The 19,989-nt window shown below is 35.5% G+C and overlaps 1 protein-coding gene across 1 annotated transcript in view; it reads right to left on the reverse strand.

Annotated features, from left to right (window-relative positions):
* Positions 1-19,989, reverse strand: part of ABCC2 (ATP binding cassette subfamily C member 2) — an 833,283-nt gene that overhangs the window by 457,066 nt on the left and 356,228 nt on the right. Inside the window, exon 14 of the mRNA XM_044055642.1 lies at positions 4,532-4,616. Within this exon, the coding sequence (XP_043911577.1) occupies positions 4,532-4,616 (85 nt within the window). The remainder of the gene's footprint in view (positions 1-4,531; positions 4,617-19,989) is intronic.

Below are 19,989 nucleotides of genomic sequence, written 5' to 3' on the forward strand. Positions count from 1 at the left end.
CATACTAAAACACATGGTGCAGTATGTGCTTCTACTTACAGAAAGTGTTGTCTGTTTTTGCCTTACATTTATTTCTCTCCCAGATGTAGAAAACAACTTGAATGCTTATAAAAACATATTTTAGCCATTAAAAGAACAAATATTCTGTTTTGATTGCCCTCTTATTAGCTTGTCTCCATAGAAACCTGAGAACCAGATATACAGTTCTTCAGCTACAAGCTTCTCATGTTGCACTGTGAACATTTATTTGCTAAAAAAAATTTCCAACTTTGTAACAACCCCATATTTATTAAATAATTTCCAAGTTGCTAGTTTTCTTACTGTTGATCTCAGTCTCCCAATTCCAATCTCTGGTTTATTTCTAACATATTCCTGGTTCTTCTAGTCAACTCCTGTGCTTTCCTTTGTCTCTGAAGCATTTTAGTTTGGAACACTGGAAAATGTTTCACTGGTAACATTTTGCTATGAGCTGTATTATCAGAAAAGCAAGGTCCCCTTCTCTTAAGATAGCTCACTTTTGTAGTTCCTCCTTAGCATGATCTGTATGAAAAATTACTTTGATCCTGCAGAAAAAAAAATCTCAAAGATCACTGGATACAGCAGCTTGAATATCACACATGCATCTTGACATTCCCCGATACCTGAAATAAATTACTTACTGTTCACTAGGCTGAAAAGGAGTAAATCATTTCCACAAACACTCTACTGTCTCCAAGTGTTAGTACTTTGTCTTTCTGCCACACTTTTGTCATCATCATCAACTCTTTCTGCTGGTATAATTGCATTTTTACTATTACAGGTCTTGACTGCTTTCCCATGGAGAGATTTGGAGCATGCACATGATGTGCCTTTTAGTTAACAACTCCTGCTGTGGAATACTAATCCAGTTGCTTATTTGTGCTTTCATAAAATTAAAACAGTCTGTTCCTTCCAGTTTCTCTGGTACAGAAGAAAATCACAGGTTTTCCCTGTGTGCTCTGTCCTCTAATTCTACCATTTTTGAAACATCTCTTCTTGCACAGTTTCATACTTGGCCAGCCTTTTCTTCAGTTTGATCTCTGATTTTTACAGTTTTATCATCTCATCTGTTCACATTTTTCTAGTCTTTTATTATTTGAGTTAACATACTCCTTCAGGGTTTCATTTTTTTAATCAGCTCTGAACACGCTTGACTTATTTTTTCCTCTAGATTACTGGAAGTCATGTCCTGCACCAAAAGCTGGAGCAGCTTGAATTGCTTTTTTGTAGAACATCTGCAGGATTCTTCCCAGAAAATGTTTTCTCCTCACTTTTTGTGGTTGATTTCTTTTCAGGTTCTCTAAAATTCTTCTTTGCTGGCATCCAGGCAGTGCACTTATCAGCCAGTAACCAGAATTTACCCCAAAAGACAAATTCACTGACTCTCTTTTCTGATAAAGAGAGGTAAATTGAAGTTGTTGCCAGTCTGTAGCCATCTTGGAAGTCCCTTCCAGTCCATAGCTGTGAGAAATGTTTTTAATGCTAAATGTTTCCATGTTGATATGCAGAGGAAATCATTCATCTTTAGTTGTATCATGCTCTAATTTAACATTATCATGTCTAGTATTTCTTGCCCATGAATTCCACATGTTCTTTATGTCTAAAAGGGAAATTAATTATATTTGTACTTGCCATGAGACACCGCTGGTGTCTCAAAAAGTCTGTTGAGCTGTGAGATGAAAGTCTTCTAATAATATGAACCCAGTTATCTAAGGTGAGCATATGTTGGATATAAGCATTTGTTAAAGACTCTGGGCAAAGTAGAAAAGATGGATCGCAAGAAGGTGGACTTACAATGGAAGTCCCCCAACACCAAACTTGAGATATTGCTTGACAGCATTGTCCATGGCAGTGTGCCATGAGGCATCTCACATGTCCATAGTTATTTAAAGACCTCCTTAATCATGAAAGGGACTAGTGTTTGCAGTGTCATCAACTTAACTGGTTTGTTTTAATAAATTGGTTTGTTTGCAAAACCTGAAAAGAATCTTTACTGATCATCATACTTGAAACTCCTTTCCTTCTTCTGCTAGAGGAACTCTTTGGGATGCTTGATTGTCTAGTAACTGTTGTATTAAAAGTAGAGCCTGATTCTGAAAAAAATTGAGATGTCAAGTATTGGAAGATGGTGGAAACTAAACTGAATGTGCAGAAGAATGCTAAAATCCTTGCTTAAGTTATTTTTGGAGTGGGATGGATCCTGAGTTTTCAATGCATCTCAAGTGAATGTTTCAAGTGGTTTTGAGTATGTGGATATGTTGCATCAGGAAATAGCTACCTAGAAGAGCAGCCCTTTATTATAATTGTATCATAAGGTCGTTGTGCTGGGCTGTGCAGAAAGGAATCTGAATTTGGGAATCTTAAGATTGTCATATATTTGTAACTATTACCTTTAAACACTAGTGCATGATTGGTGTATAATTGGAGAATCAGGCGAATCTGATCTTACTGAATGTTTGTTTGCCCTGAAATCAAAGCTGCATACAATCCTGAGGAGTACTGTTCTGACTATTTCTCTGTCTAACATGATCTAATCTGAAACTATGGAGTTTTAGACAAAATTTTGCTGACGAGTAAGAACCATCACTGATGTTTATCAAATGCCTGTCTTGATTGGTAGGTCCTTGCTACTGATTTTATCTTCATGTTTGGGCTACCTCTTATACCTCTCATCACTTCCATATTAACTTATGTAAGGATGAAGGTTTGGAAAACTCTTAGGGATTTTAGCAACTGAAGTCCAAGCCTTTTGTTTGACATTCTCTATATTTTTACCAGTTGATTACAATTCATTTAAAACCTTTTAAGAAGGGAATGGCTGTGTTCTGATCCATGTTCATGATCCAAGGACAATACTAGAAAAGCATCCGCAAAGTCTTAAACTGTATTTGTGCCAACATTATCAGATGATTATGCTAACTTGGAGTGTCTCCATGATTGAAACACCTATAGTGCTTTAAGTCAGATCATCGGTTTGATTCAGACTTTCTGCTCTGTACTGCATGATATGGAACTAGTAGTTTATAGCCTTAATTCATAGATCAGCCTGTCAATGCTATTTAACCAAATCTATCAAATATTCAATTCTATCTGTCTGTCATGGTACAGTAATAAAAATAACTATCTTTAGACATGTTTGGCATTCCTAGATCTATAAAAAATCAGCAAAGATATTAGCAATGCTGAGACTGGGGGTGTTATTCAGATTACAGAATCCAGGTGACAAGCTGTTGGAGTAACAAGAAGCTGCTATCAGCATCTCTAATATCCCAAGGATCTACTTTGTTAAAACAAAGAACATCTAACCATGAGAAGGAATAGAAAATATATATATCAAGGGTTCACCCCACCCCTATGACACAGAGGGATGAAGTCCTGATTGTGACCCAGACAAGGTATTATTATATTAGTGGCACAGGCCTTGGAGGGCATGTACCAGGGATGACCGACCTCCCGACCATCCTTCCTCGTGTGTGTAAACCATAACCCTGCCACTGTCTCTAACCCCAACCATACACATTACTTAATGAAAAACGCTTTCCTACTAGTTCCATTATTCAGACAAAATATGCCTTATGGTTCTGTTAGGGTTTTTGCTGCTTTACTTATCACAAAAAGAAAGCAATTGCTTTTCTATTTCATTAAGTTTAGGTTTTCTGGATTCACTGTTTGCTAATTTCAAACTTTGTCTGTAGTTTTTGTATCATCATTAGTAAATTTCTATATTAGCTTATCTATTTCCCTAGTGATGCAGACAGAGTGGTGTAATTTCTTTATTCCCATCTTATATTGTCACAGTCAGTGTTTTGAATGCAGATAACCATATCACTAGTATCATATACAGCGATGTACTCAACAACAATTAGCAATAAATTCAGTCATGTATTGTAAGGACAAAGCCTAGATCTTTATACTGTGTTTTTGACTCAAATGAAGATATTTGTTATACTTCATTGAGTATAACAAATAAAGCCTAGCCATTTATCAACAATAATATTTCAAGATATGTTCTAGATTCCTATATAACCACTAATGACTTATTGCCCTTCACTCTTGAGAACATTAGTTATTACTTGGGAAGATCTTGCTTATTATAATTGATTAGAAGCAGATCAGTATTCCTTATATTATCCCAAAGAAGAGGAGCATGTTTCTACAATAATTGGGTAAAGATCTACAGAGTAAAACTGGGATGAAATGATTTGCCCTAATGTATGCATCTGTCTGTATTTTATAATCTACAATGTTAATCCAAAACACTGACATGACATACAGTGCTTCACTTCACTGGGTCCTACATTTTGATGGCTGCAAGAATATGATAGAACTACTATCTAGATAACAATGACCCCGTGGTGACTCACTTTCTAATCAAGTGACCCACCCTCTCTGAATATGCTATGGCTACATACTAGCAGGAGCAGTTGTCTTTTGTTAAGCTATGTATTTAAAAGTGCTGTTCTCAAAGTTCTTATACATTATCTCAGAGTTCATTGTTATATTTTTTACTTACTAAATGATGGATCATGGTGAATAGCTGATAAATTTATATCTTCACCTCCCAGAAATTTCTCCAGTCTTTTCCGAGAAACACCAACCTGTGAGATGATAAAACAAGTTAATGTTGTCAGTCTGAAAGGTAAGAATTCTGCATTTTATATCATTCTCATGTATCTATCACATAAATTGACTTCCTGTGTTTATAACTGTGCTTGTCAAATGACAGCTTCTGGAAAAGCATTATGATAGATTATCTCCATGAAAAGTCTATGTGAGTCGGTTTTCCCTACCACTTAATCAGTACCATAACATCATGCTCATTCCATTTCCTTTCTTTATTCTGTTTCTTTCTATACTTCCTTTTCCTTTGAAATGAGAGATTGTTTCATGACTTATTGCTGAATGCATTTTATCACATGATGAAACAGTAGTATTTTCCATCACTGGTACAGTTTGTTGACTTGTGTAATGATAGAATTGCATTACATGCATTATATGGTCCAGACTTCTTGGGAGAGATCTTGTTTTATATTATAAGGTTTTTAAAAATTATTTTCTGATTTTTTTTTATTACTGAGGAACACTTGTCGGTGATGAATAAAGGTGTGTAGCTTTGGAACACCACCTGGGTTTCATGATTTTTGGAAATTATTGTGACTGAGCTCATCAACAAAGTTTTAAGAGCACTTGTTTCTGTTTTTTTTTATATTCTACAATATTGCATCATTCTATTGAGACATGTCAGGGAATGCATATATTGTATTTTATCTGTAATATGTAAAGTAAGGCTGTAAGGTCACAGACTTCTGCTTGTCAGTTAGCAATTCAGAACACAAAAAAGGAAAACAAGGGCCGTGGTGCTCATGAACATAGTACACAGAAGTATGAATGCCTCCTGTGCACTGGTTAGTATGTCAGTACTCAGTAGCACAATTCATGCACATCGATCATGGTACTAAATGCCTACATGCAATGAAATATTTGTAATTATGAATGACAGAAAGGAGCACATAGTACATACGTGTCCTCCCATGCTACAGATATTTTCAATAGCTGTGTTGACTTCCGGCCCTGAGGAGCAGTATAATAAAGCAGTAACCAGATGGTTTATAACGTGTGCAGTAACATGGCTAGTTAACAATCTGTTTCCTGCTGTGCTGTGCTGTGCTCTGCCTTCATCCGTAACAACTATTCATAAAGGATAGTCATTCATTAGGCATTATGGTGGGCCTAATGTCTCTAGCATAATATGATAATGAGTCATCTTCTGATGTGCAAGTTTCCATTGGTGGGAGCTTGGCAGCTTCACTGTGGTTGGGGTAGCAGGTTTGCCTGTGCAACTTTGTTGTTTGTTTGTTTTTTTTTCTTATTCCATGCAACAGGGTTTTTACTTAAGTACAAATAGCTGCTCAGCTTTGTAGTCTGAGAAGCATATCAAAAAAGGAAGTTTGCTTGCTAGCAGGCAGTGTATCTTCTGTTTTTATGCAACTGAAGTACCAGTACCCATCAGGACCTATTTAAACAAAGGTGGTGGACTGACTGCAAATCGCACATGATCCTGGAAGAAGGTAATTTGCATAGAGTGTAGATGACATTCTTTGTGCACATGATGGGATAAGACCATGTGAAAAATCTTGAATCCACTGTGTACAGTTCTTTATGAATCAGAGTCACAAAGGGCTTTCATATGGCAGTTCTTCTACAAGGCACACAATGTTTTTTGAATAACTCCCTAATTCATGTCCTTTCTGGAGTCCAAACAAAGACAGACCACTTGCAGAAGAAACGCATCATGGTAGTTTATTTGAAAATAGATACTACAAATAGCATAAATTTCAGAAAATTACACTGAATGTTAAATAACATATGAATATGTAGTAAATGTTCAGCACCAGTGATGTAAGGAAACTGGCGTGTACAGTATACAACCATCCTTTCATTAAATGGTGCTTTTTTTCCCCGGCCTCTACTGAAAACTGAAAATCCTCCTGTAGACTAGCCCGTAGCGGTCAACAAAATAAAAAAAATAAAATAAATAATAAATAAATAAAATAAATGGAGTATCTTATCATTCACTAATGACTAATTTCTATTCAGGTCTAGCATATTACATGTATAGAAAAAATTCACAATGTCCCTGATAAAAATAAAATTGAACCAAATAATTTCAGTTGCTTTAGAAACACAGACCATATTTGCATTTTTAACTGAATCTGGTTAAAATTATGAAGGCTTTTAGGAAGGCCCATTGCAGCTTTTTCACTTTTTGACTATCTTACTAATGCACTTGGTGTTTTGACCACAGTTAGATGTATGGTTTTCTTCATAAGACCGAAAAAGATTTAAAGTTGACCTTGGATGATAGAGAGAGAGACTGAGTTGATTAACTAGCTATAACTAGTTCCATCTGTCATGTTCCTTTAACGCAAATATGGAAGAAATGGATGTTCAGGCTATTAAGTATGAGAATGTACTTTTTCAAGCAAGTGACGATGAGCAGGTGTGTTACGAGCTACTAGAACAAAAGCACACCGCAGTAGACCCTGTACAATTATGGAACTGTATTGCTTAATTTCTTTTAGTAAATAATTTTATTTATTCAATGTCAAAAGCTTGCGGCTAATTCATGAATTGATATAGGGGTACACTCAGGGGTTGTACCCAGGAATTTACAGTCTTAAACAGATGAACCATACTGTATCCCACCACTACTGGCAAAGTAAATATGTAACAGCTCCACACAATACTGCTGCCACTGTGGTAGAAACATATGACCCTCCTGAGGTTAAGATAGCTTTGCAAAATGCCTTAGGTGAAATTAATGAAATGGTAATTAAAAGTTTTTCTCTGATGTATTGTGACATTTGACAAAGCAACTATGTAAAGTTCCACTACTTAAGGGTAAAGGTTAATATAAATATATATATATATATATATATATATATATATATATATATATACATATACATACATGCACACACATTTGGATGTGATTTATTGACTGGCCCCCATGTCTCTGATGGGCAGAGGCAGTCAGTAAATCATGCCCAAACTAATATACTCCCTCTATAATAATGTATAGTAATGTCCAAGCTAGTATACCCCTCTCCCAATATAAATGCCCAAGATGAAACAGCTAAAGGGACACATTTAGGTTGCATGGCTAGGATTATAAAGGCCCTGATGGTCATTAGTCTAGTATACACCTATGGATCATCAAAATGACATAGCTGTATTTAGCCATGAAAGAATATAAAAGCATATTAAAAAGATGTTAGATACGTGTGAGGCATCATTTAAAGAAAAATGCTGCACTGAACTGTCAAGTAAATGCAAGGTAAACTTGAGATATATTTTAGAAAATTGATGCAATCTATCAAAAGCTATATTATTCAATCTCAAATAATTATCAAATGTATACGTTTCTTGAAGTATAAATAAAATGTGCTGTACAAATTTAAAGATACAGAGCAAGATAAAAATGTTAGTAGTAAATTTGCAGCATTATACTTATGATTTAATAACAATGCTATTATTTATACATATTAATTAGAAGAGTGGCAAAATAATCTTAGTAATATTTAAATAGTCTATATTATTGCATACAGACAACTACAGGTTATCTCAAGTATGTGTTATGAATTTTGTTTCCTCATCCATTTTAATACCATCTATTATTAGCTGGTGACTCATTTAGTTAAAGAAGGCAAACACCAAACAAGGTCTGGATATCATAAGGAGCTATAGGTGTTAAGCATACAAAAAGGCACTATAAATTTGAATTAGTTAAATGATATAAAAGACATTAATTTATTGATTTATACACATTAGTCTTATTTCTTTGCCACTCAGTTGAGATTAGACAGGGTGTTTGTATCAAATGATCTGATATCTAAAGTAGAAGCATTTAACAGTATTGCCAGTCATTTATCTCTTTTTATAATTAGTTTGAAATGATAAATTGAGAACATAAGTACAATACTAGCATATTTTACACAATTAAAACAAGGGTTTTTAATAGTGATTAAATATTTTGAATTTATATTTTGAATTTAATAACAGTGTAGAGGCTATTTTGTGGGATACATTTAAAAAATTCCTTTATGGGGAAAACAACATTGTATGGAAATAAACATAAAGAATGGGATAAGGAAATATTGGAAATTCAAGAAAAAACTCAATATTGCTACACATAAAGTATATTAAGAAGAAAAAAAATGTGTGGGCATGGTAAACATAATTAATAAAATATCAAGAAATTGATCATAAGATAAAGCTGATCCTGAAGGCATTTTACTTACATTCATATAATGTTACACTAAGAAGATTGCATAGACTAGCTAACAGAACCAAGTTAATTCACAAAGTTAACCAGATTCCAGCCATTAAATATGTCTAATATAACAACAAGGTAACAAAATAGAATACATTTTAGTGGAGTTTATAAACTGCTGTAGGAAAAAAAAAAAATTTCAATATATATCCACTGTCAAAGAATATTTGGAAAACTACTTAAGTAGAACACTACATGCAAAGTCTCCAAACAAGGTATATCAGTACTGACTAAAATATTAATAACTAAGAAGTCATAAAAAAACTAAATATGAAAGATACATATAAGCTATTTCCAACTTGTGACTCAATTATTTAATTAATTTCATAGGAATGCTCATCTAAATATCAAAATACCTATATGATAAAGATAGATAACGACCCATGTGCTCTGACAAGACAAATATCCAACACAATGCTCATGGTATATACCCATCACATTATTAAGTGTAGGTTAAAAGAAAATTATTGTGTTATCTATTCAATCAGAATGGTGTACACAGTGTAGGTGTTAATGAATCCAGCCCTTTGTTTACTTGAAAATATTTATTAGCAATTAATTTATTACTTAGGTTTTAGAAGGATATTTTGTAAACAGTATAAGTAGTTTAGTTAGTTTAAATATATTTATAATTATTAGAAATGTCAATTTGTAATACTTCTGGAGCAAACTTTATAAATGGGATGTATGTTCAATTATTTAGATATATAAAATATGATAATTTAATCTTTCATATAATGAAAATTTAAAAATGAATATTACATGAAGTGTCTGGAGTATATGCATTGGGTCATTGCTGTAAATCATTCATAAGAATCAGCTTGTGCACCTAATTAGCAATCATTGTATAAATTAGTAAATACACATTTTTATGTGAAGTTTAAAACATTATATTAGTGGGATACTCAGTTGTTATTAAATTGAAATAAATTTGTTACCACTTACTTTGTAGGAAAACATCTATATTATTTATCTAGTAGATGTCCATCTCTTGGAATAAACTGAATTTTATTCAAGTAACAAGTGGAGATTATATAAAAACCTTAATAAATAAACCACGTTAAAATCTGCAACAAATCTAAATAATTCATGTACCACTCTCTAGCCATTACAAATTGCTAAAATCTTCACCACTGCTAATAAGAGAAGTTCTTGCGATGTCCACCAGAAATATTCAAATTATAAAATTTTAATATGTATCTTAACCACAGGCTGCAGTCAGCATTAAACATTTCACAGGATACTATCTTTAATAAACAAATTAATATTACATATAGGTTAAGAAACTGTCGGCCTAAATATCTATGCCATGGAAACCATTCTCTGTATAATTGTCTTTCTTGTTTTTTTTTTTATTTACTCACAAGCCTCTTCTTCATCCATTAGGTTTTAACTAACTGAATAACATTTCTTACTGATGGTATCTCACTAGTTTTCCACCTTTTAATTATTGATTTCTTAGCACAAAAGACAAACAAAATAATCAAGACATGCATTTTTAGGGTTGGGGAAGATCTAGGAGGTCTCTTGGATGGTAAAGAAATTAAACATTGCCTGGCCTCTACATACCTGAATGAGCAACTCCCCCAGTACCTGCTTAAATTGAGCCGATTTATTACAACCCCAAAGATATACCTTCCATGCAGCAATAACATCTAGGGTCTGTTCCTGGGAATACTTTATTAATTTGGGCACGAGTGTAGAAGTACTTGTACAAGCATTTCCAGGCAAATATATAAGTTCCTTAGCTTGGTAGCTGATCCTAAAAATTTCAATGCATGAGCCCATCTGACAGATGTAATATCAATGTACAATAATTTCTCCCAGGTTGTTCTGTGTTTAGTAATCTGTGGCTTTCTAATCCAGTGCAAGGCATGAACAGTCCTTGCCACCAATAAACTAATAAACTAGTTGGTATGATAAGCTCAGGAAGTTCTGATATCATGTTCAGTGTTGTATCATCTCCCCTTATCAGCAGGTCCTGTCTTCTAACCCATGTAACTAGACAAGAAAATAGAAGTTTAGCAATTTGCACCACCTAAAGCAGATGTTCATTTCATTAAATCAACAACACTTCTGAACTGTGGAATGTCACACCCTACTTACTACTTAGCATACCATATAAAAATGCAAACAAGTCTGCTCTGCTTTGTGTTGCTGGGGAAAAAATATATCAACTATGTAAAAACACTGAAAAATGAATGAAATGGAACTAGGCTAAGGCAAACCAAGTAATAGGATTCCAAACACCAATTGACTGTGAGCGCTTTCGTCCACTTTAATTAAATGAACTTATATACAACTGTTAACCCCTCCTATTTATACACATCATAATCACATGACTAATTAAACTTAAAAACGCAATCTTTTGAAAATACATTCTAAAAAATACATTTAAATATACAGTATAAAATAAATTCAGACATATAATATAAAATGTAAAATACAAATAATGAAAAATGCACTTCGACCAGTCCTAACTAAGCATTTTCTTAAAACAACATTTTGAAACATGTTGTGTTAAAAATAATTTCAACGTGCTAAACTTTTTATTTTCAACAAACAAGCTATGGAGCATTCGTCATTCAAGCCTGGAAAGCAGTAAACATTTAAATACAACCACCACCACAATTCTTGTTTTGCTAAGTTTAAACCTAAGTTACCCTCTCTGTCATTCAGCTTTACTTGCTCAATGACCCTGAATTTAAAAGTATGCCCCGGGTTTTCCTGTACATATTTGGATAATACATTGTTCTCCTTTGCCTTCCTTATGCTATATAGATGTTCATATATTCTTTCTTTTAACTTACATTCTGTCTTTCCTATATAGAAACTAGCGCAGCCATTACATTTACTTAAATAGACATTTTTCGAGTTACAGTCATATTTCTTATTAGTTTTAAAATTTTTGTTATTGATCTTATAATTGGCTCCTATATTTATATATCTGCAGTATGGTCAGGCTTCACACCTAAACATTCCTGTGTTTTTAGGGTGCATTCTGATTTCCCTTTCTAAGATGACTTTGAAGTTTGCCCCTCTTCTGTATGTAATACTTGGCGTTAACCTCAATTTGTTCCTACAATCTATATTTTCTAAAAGGGTTCCCCAATTTTTCTTCAAAATATTAATAATCAACCCAGCTCCTTTGTTAAAGGTGGTTATAAAACTCAAATAAATTTCTGCACCACTCCAGCGCCCATCCTATGTATCAAAAGAAATCAGTGGTAAAAGGCCAGTTAGTACAGGCAGCGAGAATGAACACTTTGGACACTGATTTTCTGACTGAATGTTCAACCCTAAAGAATATGTTCCTAAAAAGAGGGTACCAGGACTTGTTTTTAGAAGAGCTGATTAAAGAACTCACAAATAAAAGACAGGAAGGGCACTTTTTACCCATATTAGGATGACCTTCTTCTGGGGATGCACAAGCCAGTGCATTTCTTTGTGCCAGTCCCAAGCCCAGATAAATGGGGAGGGTTGCATCAGGAAGGGCAACTGGCGTAAAATTTTGCCAAATCATACATGCTGACAACAGTACAAATATACATACCGGATCAGTCATGGCCTGGGTTAACAACGACTGCCACCAGTACTGTTGGCCAACAGGGTGCTGGCGGAAATTGGGCTACTGTTGGCCGAAGGAGGAGAAGAGGGGGAAGGCATGCCCAAAGGCAGGTAAAGGCTAGGACTGTGATAGTGAGGGTCGGAACTTTGAATATTGGCAGTATGACTGGTATAGGGAGAGATCTAGCTGTTATGATGGACTGAAGAAAGGTTGGTATATTGTGTGTGCAAGAGACCAGATGGAGGGGGAGCAAGGCTAGGTGTATCAGAGGCAGGTTCAAATTATTTTATCATGGTGTGGATGGGAGGAGAAATGGCATAGGGGTTATCCTGAAGGAACAGTATGGTAAGAGTGTTTTGGAGGTGAAAAGAGTGTCGGGTAGAGTGATGTTTATGAAGCTGGAAATTGATGGTGTAATGATGAATGTTGTTAGTGCATATGCTCCACAAGTTGGGAGTACGATGGATGAGAAAGAAAAATTCTGGAGTGAGTTGGATGAAGTGGTGATGACTGTACCCAATGGTGAGAGAGTGGTGATTGGAGCAGATTTCAATGGGCATGTTGGTGAAGTGAACAGAGGGGATGAGGAAGTGATGGGTGGGTATGGTGTTAAGCAAACGAATGCAGAAGGTCAGATGGTAGTGGATTTTGCAAAAGGGATGGACATGGCTGTGGTGAATACGTATTTTAACAAGAGGGAGGAGCATAGGGTGACATACAAGAGTGGAGGAAGATGCACACAGGTGGATTATATCTTATGTAGAAGGGCCAGTTTGAAGGAGATTGGTGACTGTAAAGTGGTGGCATGGGAAATTGTAGTTAGGCAGCATAGGACGGTGGTTTGTAGGATGACATTGGTGATCAAGAAGAGGAGGATGAGTGTGAGGGCAGCACCAAGGATCAAATGGTGGAAATTAAAAAAGGGTAATTGTAAGATGAAATTCAGGGAAGAGTTAAGACAGGCACTGGGTGACAGTGAAGAATTACCAAATAGCTGGGTAACTACAGCAGAGCTAGTAAGAGAGATGGCTAGAAAGGTGCTTGGTGTGACATCTGGAAGGAGGACAAGGAGACCTGGTGGTGGAATGAAGAAGTACAGGAGAGTATACAGAGAAAGAAGTTGACGAAGAAGAAGTGGGATTGTCAGAGAGATGAAGAAAGTAGACGAGTATAAGGAGATGAGGTGCATGGCAAAGAGAGGTGGCGAAGGCTAAGGATAAGGCATATGAAGAGTTGTATGAAAGGTTGGACACTAAGGAGGGAGAAAAGAACCTGTACCAATTGGCAAGACAGAGGGACCAAGCTAGTAAAGATGTGCAGCAGGTAAGGGTGATAAAGGATAATGAGGGAATGTACTCACAAGCAAGGAGAGTGTGTTGAGCAGATGAAAAGAGTATGAAGAGAATGAGAGGGAGAGAAGGTTGGGTGATGTGCGGATAGTAAATCATGAAGTGCAGTGGATTAGCAAGGAGGAAGTAAGGATAGCTATGAAGAGGATGGAAAGGCTGTTGGTCCAGATGACATACCAGTGGAAGCATGGAGGTGTTTAGGTGAAATGGCAGTGGAGTTTTTAACTAGATTGTTTAATAAAATCTTGGAAAGTGAGAGGATGCCTGAGGAATGGAGAAAGTGTTTTGGTACCGATTTTTAAGAATAAGGGTGATGTGCAGAGCTGTAGTAACTACAGAAGGATTAAATTGATCAGTCACAGCATGAAGTTATGGGAAAGAGTAGTGGAAGCTAGGTTAAGAAGGGAGGTGATGGTTAGTGATCAGCAGTATGGTTTCATGCCAGGAAAGAGCACTACAGATGCGATGTTTGCTCTGAGAGTGTTGATGGAGAAGTACAGAGAAGGTCAGAAGGAGTTGTATTGTGTCTTTGTAGACTTAGAGAAAGCATATGACAGGCTGCCTAGAGAGGAGTTGTGGCATTGTATGAGGAAGTCGGGAGTGTCAGAGAAGTATGTAAGAGTGGTACAGGATATGTACAAGGGTAGTGTGACAGCGGTAAGGTCTGCAGTGTGAGTGCCAGATGCCTTTAAGGTGGAGGTGGGATTACATCAAGGATCAGCTCTGAGCCCTTTCTTATTTGCAATGGTAATAGGTTGACAGACAAGATCAGACAGGAGTCTCCATGGACTATGATGTTTGCAGATGACATTGTGATCTGTAGTGAGATTAGGGAACAGGTGGAGGAGACCTTGGCGAGGTGGAGATATGCTCTAGAGAGAAGAGGAATGAAGGTCAGCAGGACTAAGACAGAATATATGTGTGTGAATGAGAGGGAGGATAGAGGAATGGTGAGGAGGCAGGGAGTAGAGGTGGTGAAGGTGGATGAGTTTAAGTACTTGCAATCAACAGTTGAAAGTAATGGTGAGTGTGGAAGAGAGGTGAAGAAGAGAGTACAGACAGGATGAAGTGGGTGGAGAAGAGTGTCAGGAGTGATTTGTGACAGACGAGTACCAGTAAGAGTGAAAGGGAAGGTCTACAAGAGGGTAGTGAGACCAGCTATGTTATATGGGTTGGAGACAGTGGCATTGACAAAAAGGCAGGAGTCAGAGTTTGACATGGCAGAGTTGAAGATGTTAAGATTTGCACTGGGTGTGACGAGGATGGACAGGATTAGGAATACGTATATTAGAGGGTCATCCCAGGTTGGAAGGTTTGGAGACAAAGCCAGAGAGGCAAGATTACGTTGGTTTGGACATGTGCTGAGGAGGGATGCTGAGTATATTGGGAAAAAGATGCTAAGGATGAAGCTGCCAGGTAACAGGAAAAGAGGAAGGCCTAAGATAAGGTTTATGGATGTGGTGAGAGAGGACATGCAGGTGGTTGGTGTGACAGAGCAAGATGCAGAGGACAGGTAGAAATGGAAACAGTTGATCTGCTGTGGCGACCCCTAATGGGAGCAGCCAAAAGAATAAGAAGAAGGATGACCTTCTTCAACTGAAAGGAGGGTAAATAGACAACCCAGCATTAGTAATGAAGAGAAAAAATATGAGATGAGTTTTATAACCACCTTTAACAAAGGAGCTGGGTTGATTATTAATATTTTGAAGAAAAATTGGGGAACCCTTTTAGAAAATACAGATTGTAGGAACAAATTGGGGTTAACACCTAGTATTACATACAGAAGAGGGGCAAACTTGAAAGACATCTTAGAAAGGGAAATCAGAATACACCCTAAAAATATAGGAATGTTTAGGTGCGAAGCCTGCCCATACTGCAGATATATAAATATAGGAGCCAATTATAAGATCCATAACAAATATTTTAAAACTAATAAAAAATATGACTGGAACTCGAAAAATTTCATTTATTTAAGTAAATGTAATGACTGTGCTAGTTTCTATATAGGGAAGATGGAGCATAAGTTAAGAGAGAGAATATATGAACATCTATATAGCATAAGGAAGACAAAAGAGAACAATACATTATCCAAACATGTACAGGAAAACCTGGGGCATACTTTTAAATTCAGGGTCATTGATCAAGTAAAGCTGAATGACAGAGGGGTAATTTAGGTTTAAACTTAGAAAAACAAGAATTGTGGTGGCAGTTATATTTAAACACTTACTGCTTTACAGGCTTGAATGGCCAATGCTCCATAGCTTGTTTGTTGAAAATAAAAGGTTTAGCACGTTGAAATTATTTATAACACAACAAGTTTCAAAATGTTGTTTTAAGAAAATAGTTAGGACTGGTTGAAGTGCATTTTTCATTGTTTGTATTTTACATTTTATATTATATATCTGAATTTATTTTATGCTATATATTTAAATGTATTTTTAGAATGTATTTTCAAAAGAATGTATTTTTAAGGTTAATTAGTCATGTGATTATGATGTATATAAATAGAGGGGTTAACAGTTATATATTTGTCTGAAGAAGTTCATTTCCTTAAAGTGGATGAAAGCGCTCACAATCAACTGGTGTTTGGAATCTTATTACTTGGTTTGCCTCAGCCTAGTTTCGTTTCATTCATTTTGCAGTTGTTCATGATTTTCTTGGTGTTGTTAACTATGTAAAAACAACGAAATTCACTGAAGTCCAGTGTAACTTTATTTATTTAAAATACATTAGTGCTTTGTGTTGGACTTCAGTGAATTTTGTTGTTTTAGCATTTGAAGATTGCCCACTAGCAGCAAAATGCAACAGATGCTAGCAGTTCAATGCATGCACAGCACTGTATGTGTGCACACAATTTATCAAACTTTAACTACGTTGACCCCTACATTATTAAAATCATATATATCTGCATATGCCTTCCACCATTCGTAACTACTCCGTGTTGGTACCCATCTTTCAAGGAGAAAGAGATTACTTAGCTAACTACCATAAGATTTTACATAGTACCTCACTCATTTTTAAGAGAGCTTCATTATCCTGTGACCTTAGTGTATCAAACTGGGTGGAAATAAAATACTGTGGAAACAAGAAAGTGGTGGTGAAAGCTACTGCAAATTTTGTAAGTCTGTGTATGATACAGAGAGAGAGAAAGAAATAGAGAGGCAGAGAGAGAACAGTAGAATAAATGAAATCCTGGGAAGTAAGTAGCCATCATTCTGCTCTGCAGCTGTTCATTGGGAACCTTGCATCAATATGGAGGAATTTTAGCCCAGAGAAGTGATGTTTAATTGTTGTACACTATTAAAGGACATTGTTGTCACTAATTTATATATTCATATTTCTATTTGCTTTATTAATTGATGGCAGAGACTGGATTTATAGCCTGGACAACTGTGAAGCCAGTATCGTAAGCTATATGTCAGTTGTAATCTGCTTGTTTGTTATCTCTTATGCAAGTAAACTTAACGAGAGGCTATGTTGTTCTAATGCAGCTTGTTTGTAGATAGGGCCAGTCAGTAAATGATATACTAATAGGGTACCTTTCTGACTAAGCATGCTTATTTTATAAATATACAAACACATAGCTGGTATTGCCTGATGTTTCTAGGAGTTTAAAAACTAATTCACTAATTGTAGTTTATGCATTATTCCTCCAAATAATTACCAAAATAAATAAAAAATTAAACAGCTAAACAAAAGTATAATGCCAGTAATCAATAATGGAGTATAGAGTCATTAGTTTAATTGATTACAACTTTTTGTCACAACTTTTATTATCATATTCTTTGCAGTGTCAACTAATTCTAATGAAAGTTTATCAGTAAATTTTAATGTTTTCTTTGGAAACTTGCATTTTAGTTATGTTTTCATTTTTTGTGAGAGTGGTGTTCGTGTAGTTTTTGGTTTACTTGCAATTCTATGTCACATTTGTACAGATCACACTTATGTTGCAGTGGAGCAGGATGGAGTTTATGTATAGTTGGTCTTTGCCCGTTTTCTGTGGTTGCAAGTCCATGTAGTTCATATATCTAACTAATGGCATGTTAGGGTAAAGCCACCTACCTTGGGGATACAGGGAGGATTCTCCTTGCAAAAAAAAAAAAAATATATATATATATATATATATATATATATATATATATATATGTTATTACTTTTGTTAAATTTACATTGTCTTTTCATCTTGTGCTGTTTCATCTGTGTTTCATTCCTAGGGGATATGTTTTTGAAAGCATCTACACCTTAAGATGAATCTGCACCCAATTTTACTTATGTTAGACCCCCCCCCCCAGGATTCACACTCTTTGTCTAACTCCAGCACTTGTGGGTACATACTTTATAAATCATATCCCTCCTTTGATTATTGCCAAATCAATTTTCAAGGGAAGCTTGTTATAAACAACAATGGAAAATCAGGATAGCAACTAACATACAACAATGTAGGATTCACCATCTGGATCCAGACTAATCTCTGAGGATAAACAGACTTTGTACTTTATATGCATGTTTACAAGCTGTATTCTGGAGATCTCATACCATGTGGCAGCTACTACACACACACATACACATATATATATATATATATATATATATATATATATATATATGTATATATGGTCTATATTGAATCAGCGAACGCTTAAAAAAGCGAACTCTGATTCATCGACCCTATTTCAGCGAATGCTGAAAATCCCAAACACCCGGAACAGCTAATTTTTTCTCAGGGAAAGAAAATCGCTGGGCCAGTTTCAGGAGTTTGCCTTTTCCTCCACTGTGGTGCGATCTTGGAGTTGGTATATTTAAGTAGGGGGGTGTAGGGAGCACAGCCCCCCACGTTAAATACTGTTTTAAGGTTGTTTGTTTTTTTTTTGTTTTTTTTGTTTTTCTGGAACAGCGATTGTTTTCCCTGGGGGAAAAAAATCGATGTTCCGAGTGTTTGGCATTTTCAGAGTTCGCTGAACTAGGGTCGATGAATAAGCGTTCGCTTTTTTAAGCATTCACTTATTTAATATAGATCTCTCTCTCTCTATATATATATATATATATATATATATATATATATATATATATATATATATATTTGCATTATACTCTTTACTGTGGCTGTAGTTGTCATCATTGTTGCAATTCAGAGAGATGCTTCTTACTGAAATGTTGGCACTTGAAATGCCGAGTTTACAGCTTTTCTTGTTTTTAACACAGTTTTAAATAGGTTTGCAGGACATCCGTGTTTGTGTCCTGTTTCTACTTTCCAGATCATCCAAACAGTGTCCTTTTCTTTCATTGATTCAAAGAAGTTTGATGATAGCCAGGGTCAATGTTGTTTCCTTAGCCTTCTTCTAATGATGGGGAAGACAGCATTTTGAATACCTCTCAATGTCTCAATAAACAGTTTAAGGGGTGCGTTATGGTTGTTAGCATTTTAAGTAGGTGACCAGTTAATCATGCCAAGGGTGTTTAGGAGTGATGCTTTTTTGGCTCCTGAGAATATTTTTTCTGTAATGATTTGTAGTGGCTTCTTCTTAGTTTTGAAGGACCAATATGAGCTCACTAGACAGTTGTGACTGAGCTTGTTAGGGAGAATATTGACAGGGATGCATCTATGACTTATAGTGGTTATTTTACCAATTAACCCATAAATAAAACCATTTGAAAGTCTTTTCTTTATTAATATGAAGTACAATGCAAAATGTTACCACTCCACTTCAACACGTCTCACCTCTGGTCAGAGAAGTACAGTTTGGATATAGTACTTATTATAACAGAAAAGTGTGACATCCTCAAAAGCTACTATGATAAAATGGGAAAACAGGATGTTACAACTCCTGACCAGGTAGAAAAGTGTTAAAGTGCCAAATGCAGTTTTACAGAACCTTTTATTTTATTTTATTTTATTAAAAAGTATTTATTTGTTTCAATCTGTTTACTGGTGTAGTATTCGGGCCAATTTCAGTCTTAGCCTAGAGGCAATGAAAATGAATACATAAAAGTGGTAAGGAAATCATAAAAATAAAGAGATACAATGAAAGTGAAGTGTACATCTTGTAAATAAAGACCAAATAACAATGTCTGCTGCACAGCACAGTGTAACTTATAAAATTCAGACATACTGCCAAATTAGAACCAGAAATGCATAAACTTTTGGAGTGCTTTCAGCCCCTTCTTTGAGAGTTTCTCAAAAACAATTGTTAAAATGCTTCACCATTTAAACACTCATTTAG

Source organism: Protopterus annectens, chromosome 14.part0 (genome assembly GCF_019279795.1).
Source record: "Protopterus annectens isolate FY-2018-M chromosome 14.part0, PAN1.0, whole genome shotgun sequence".
NCBI classification, from domain to species: Eukaryota; Metazoa; Chordata; order Ceratodontiformes; family Protopteridae; genus Protopterus; species Protopterus annectens.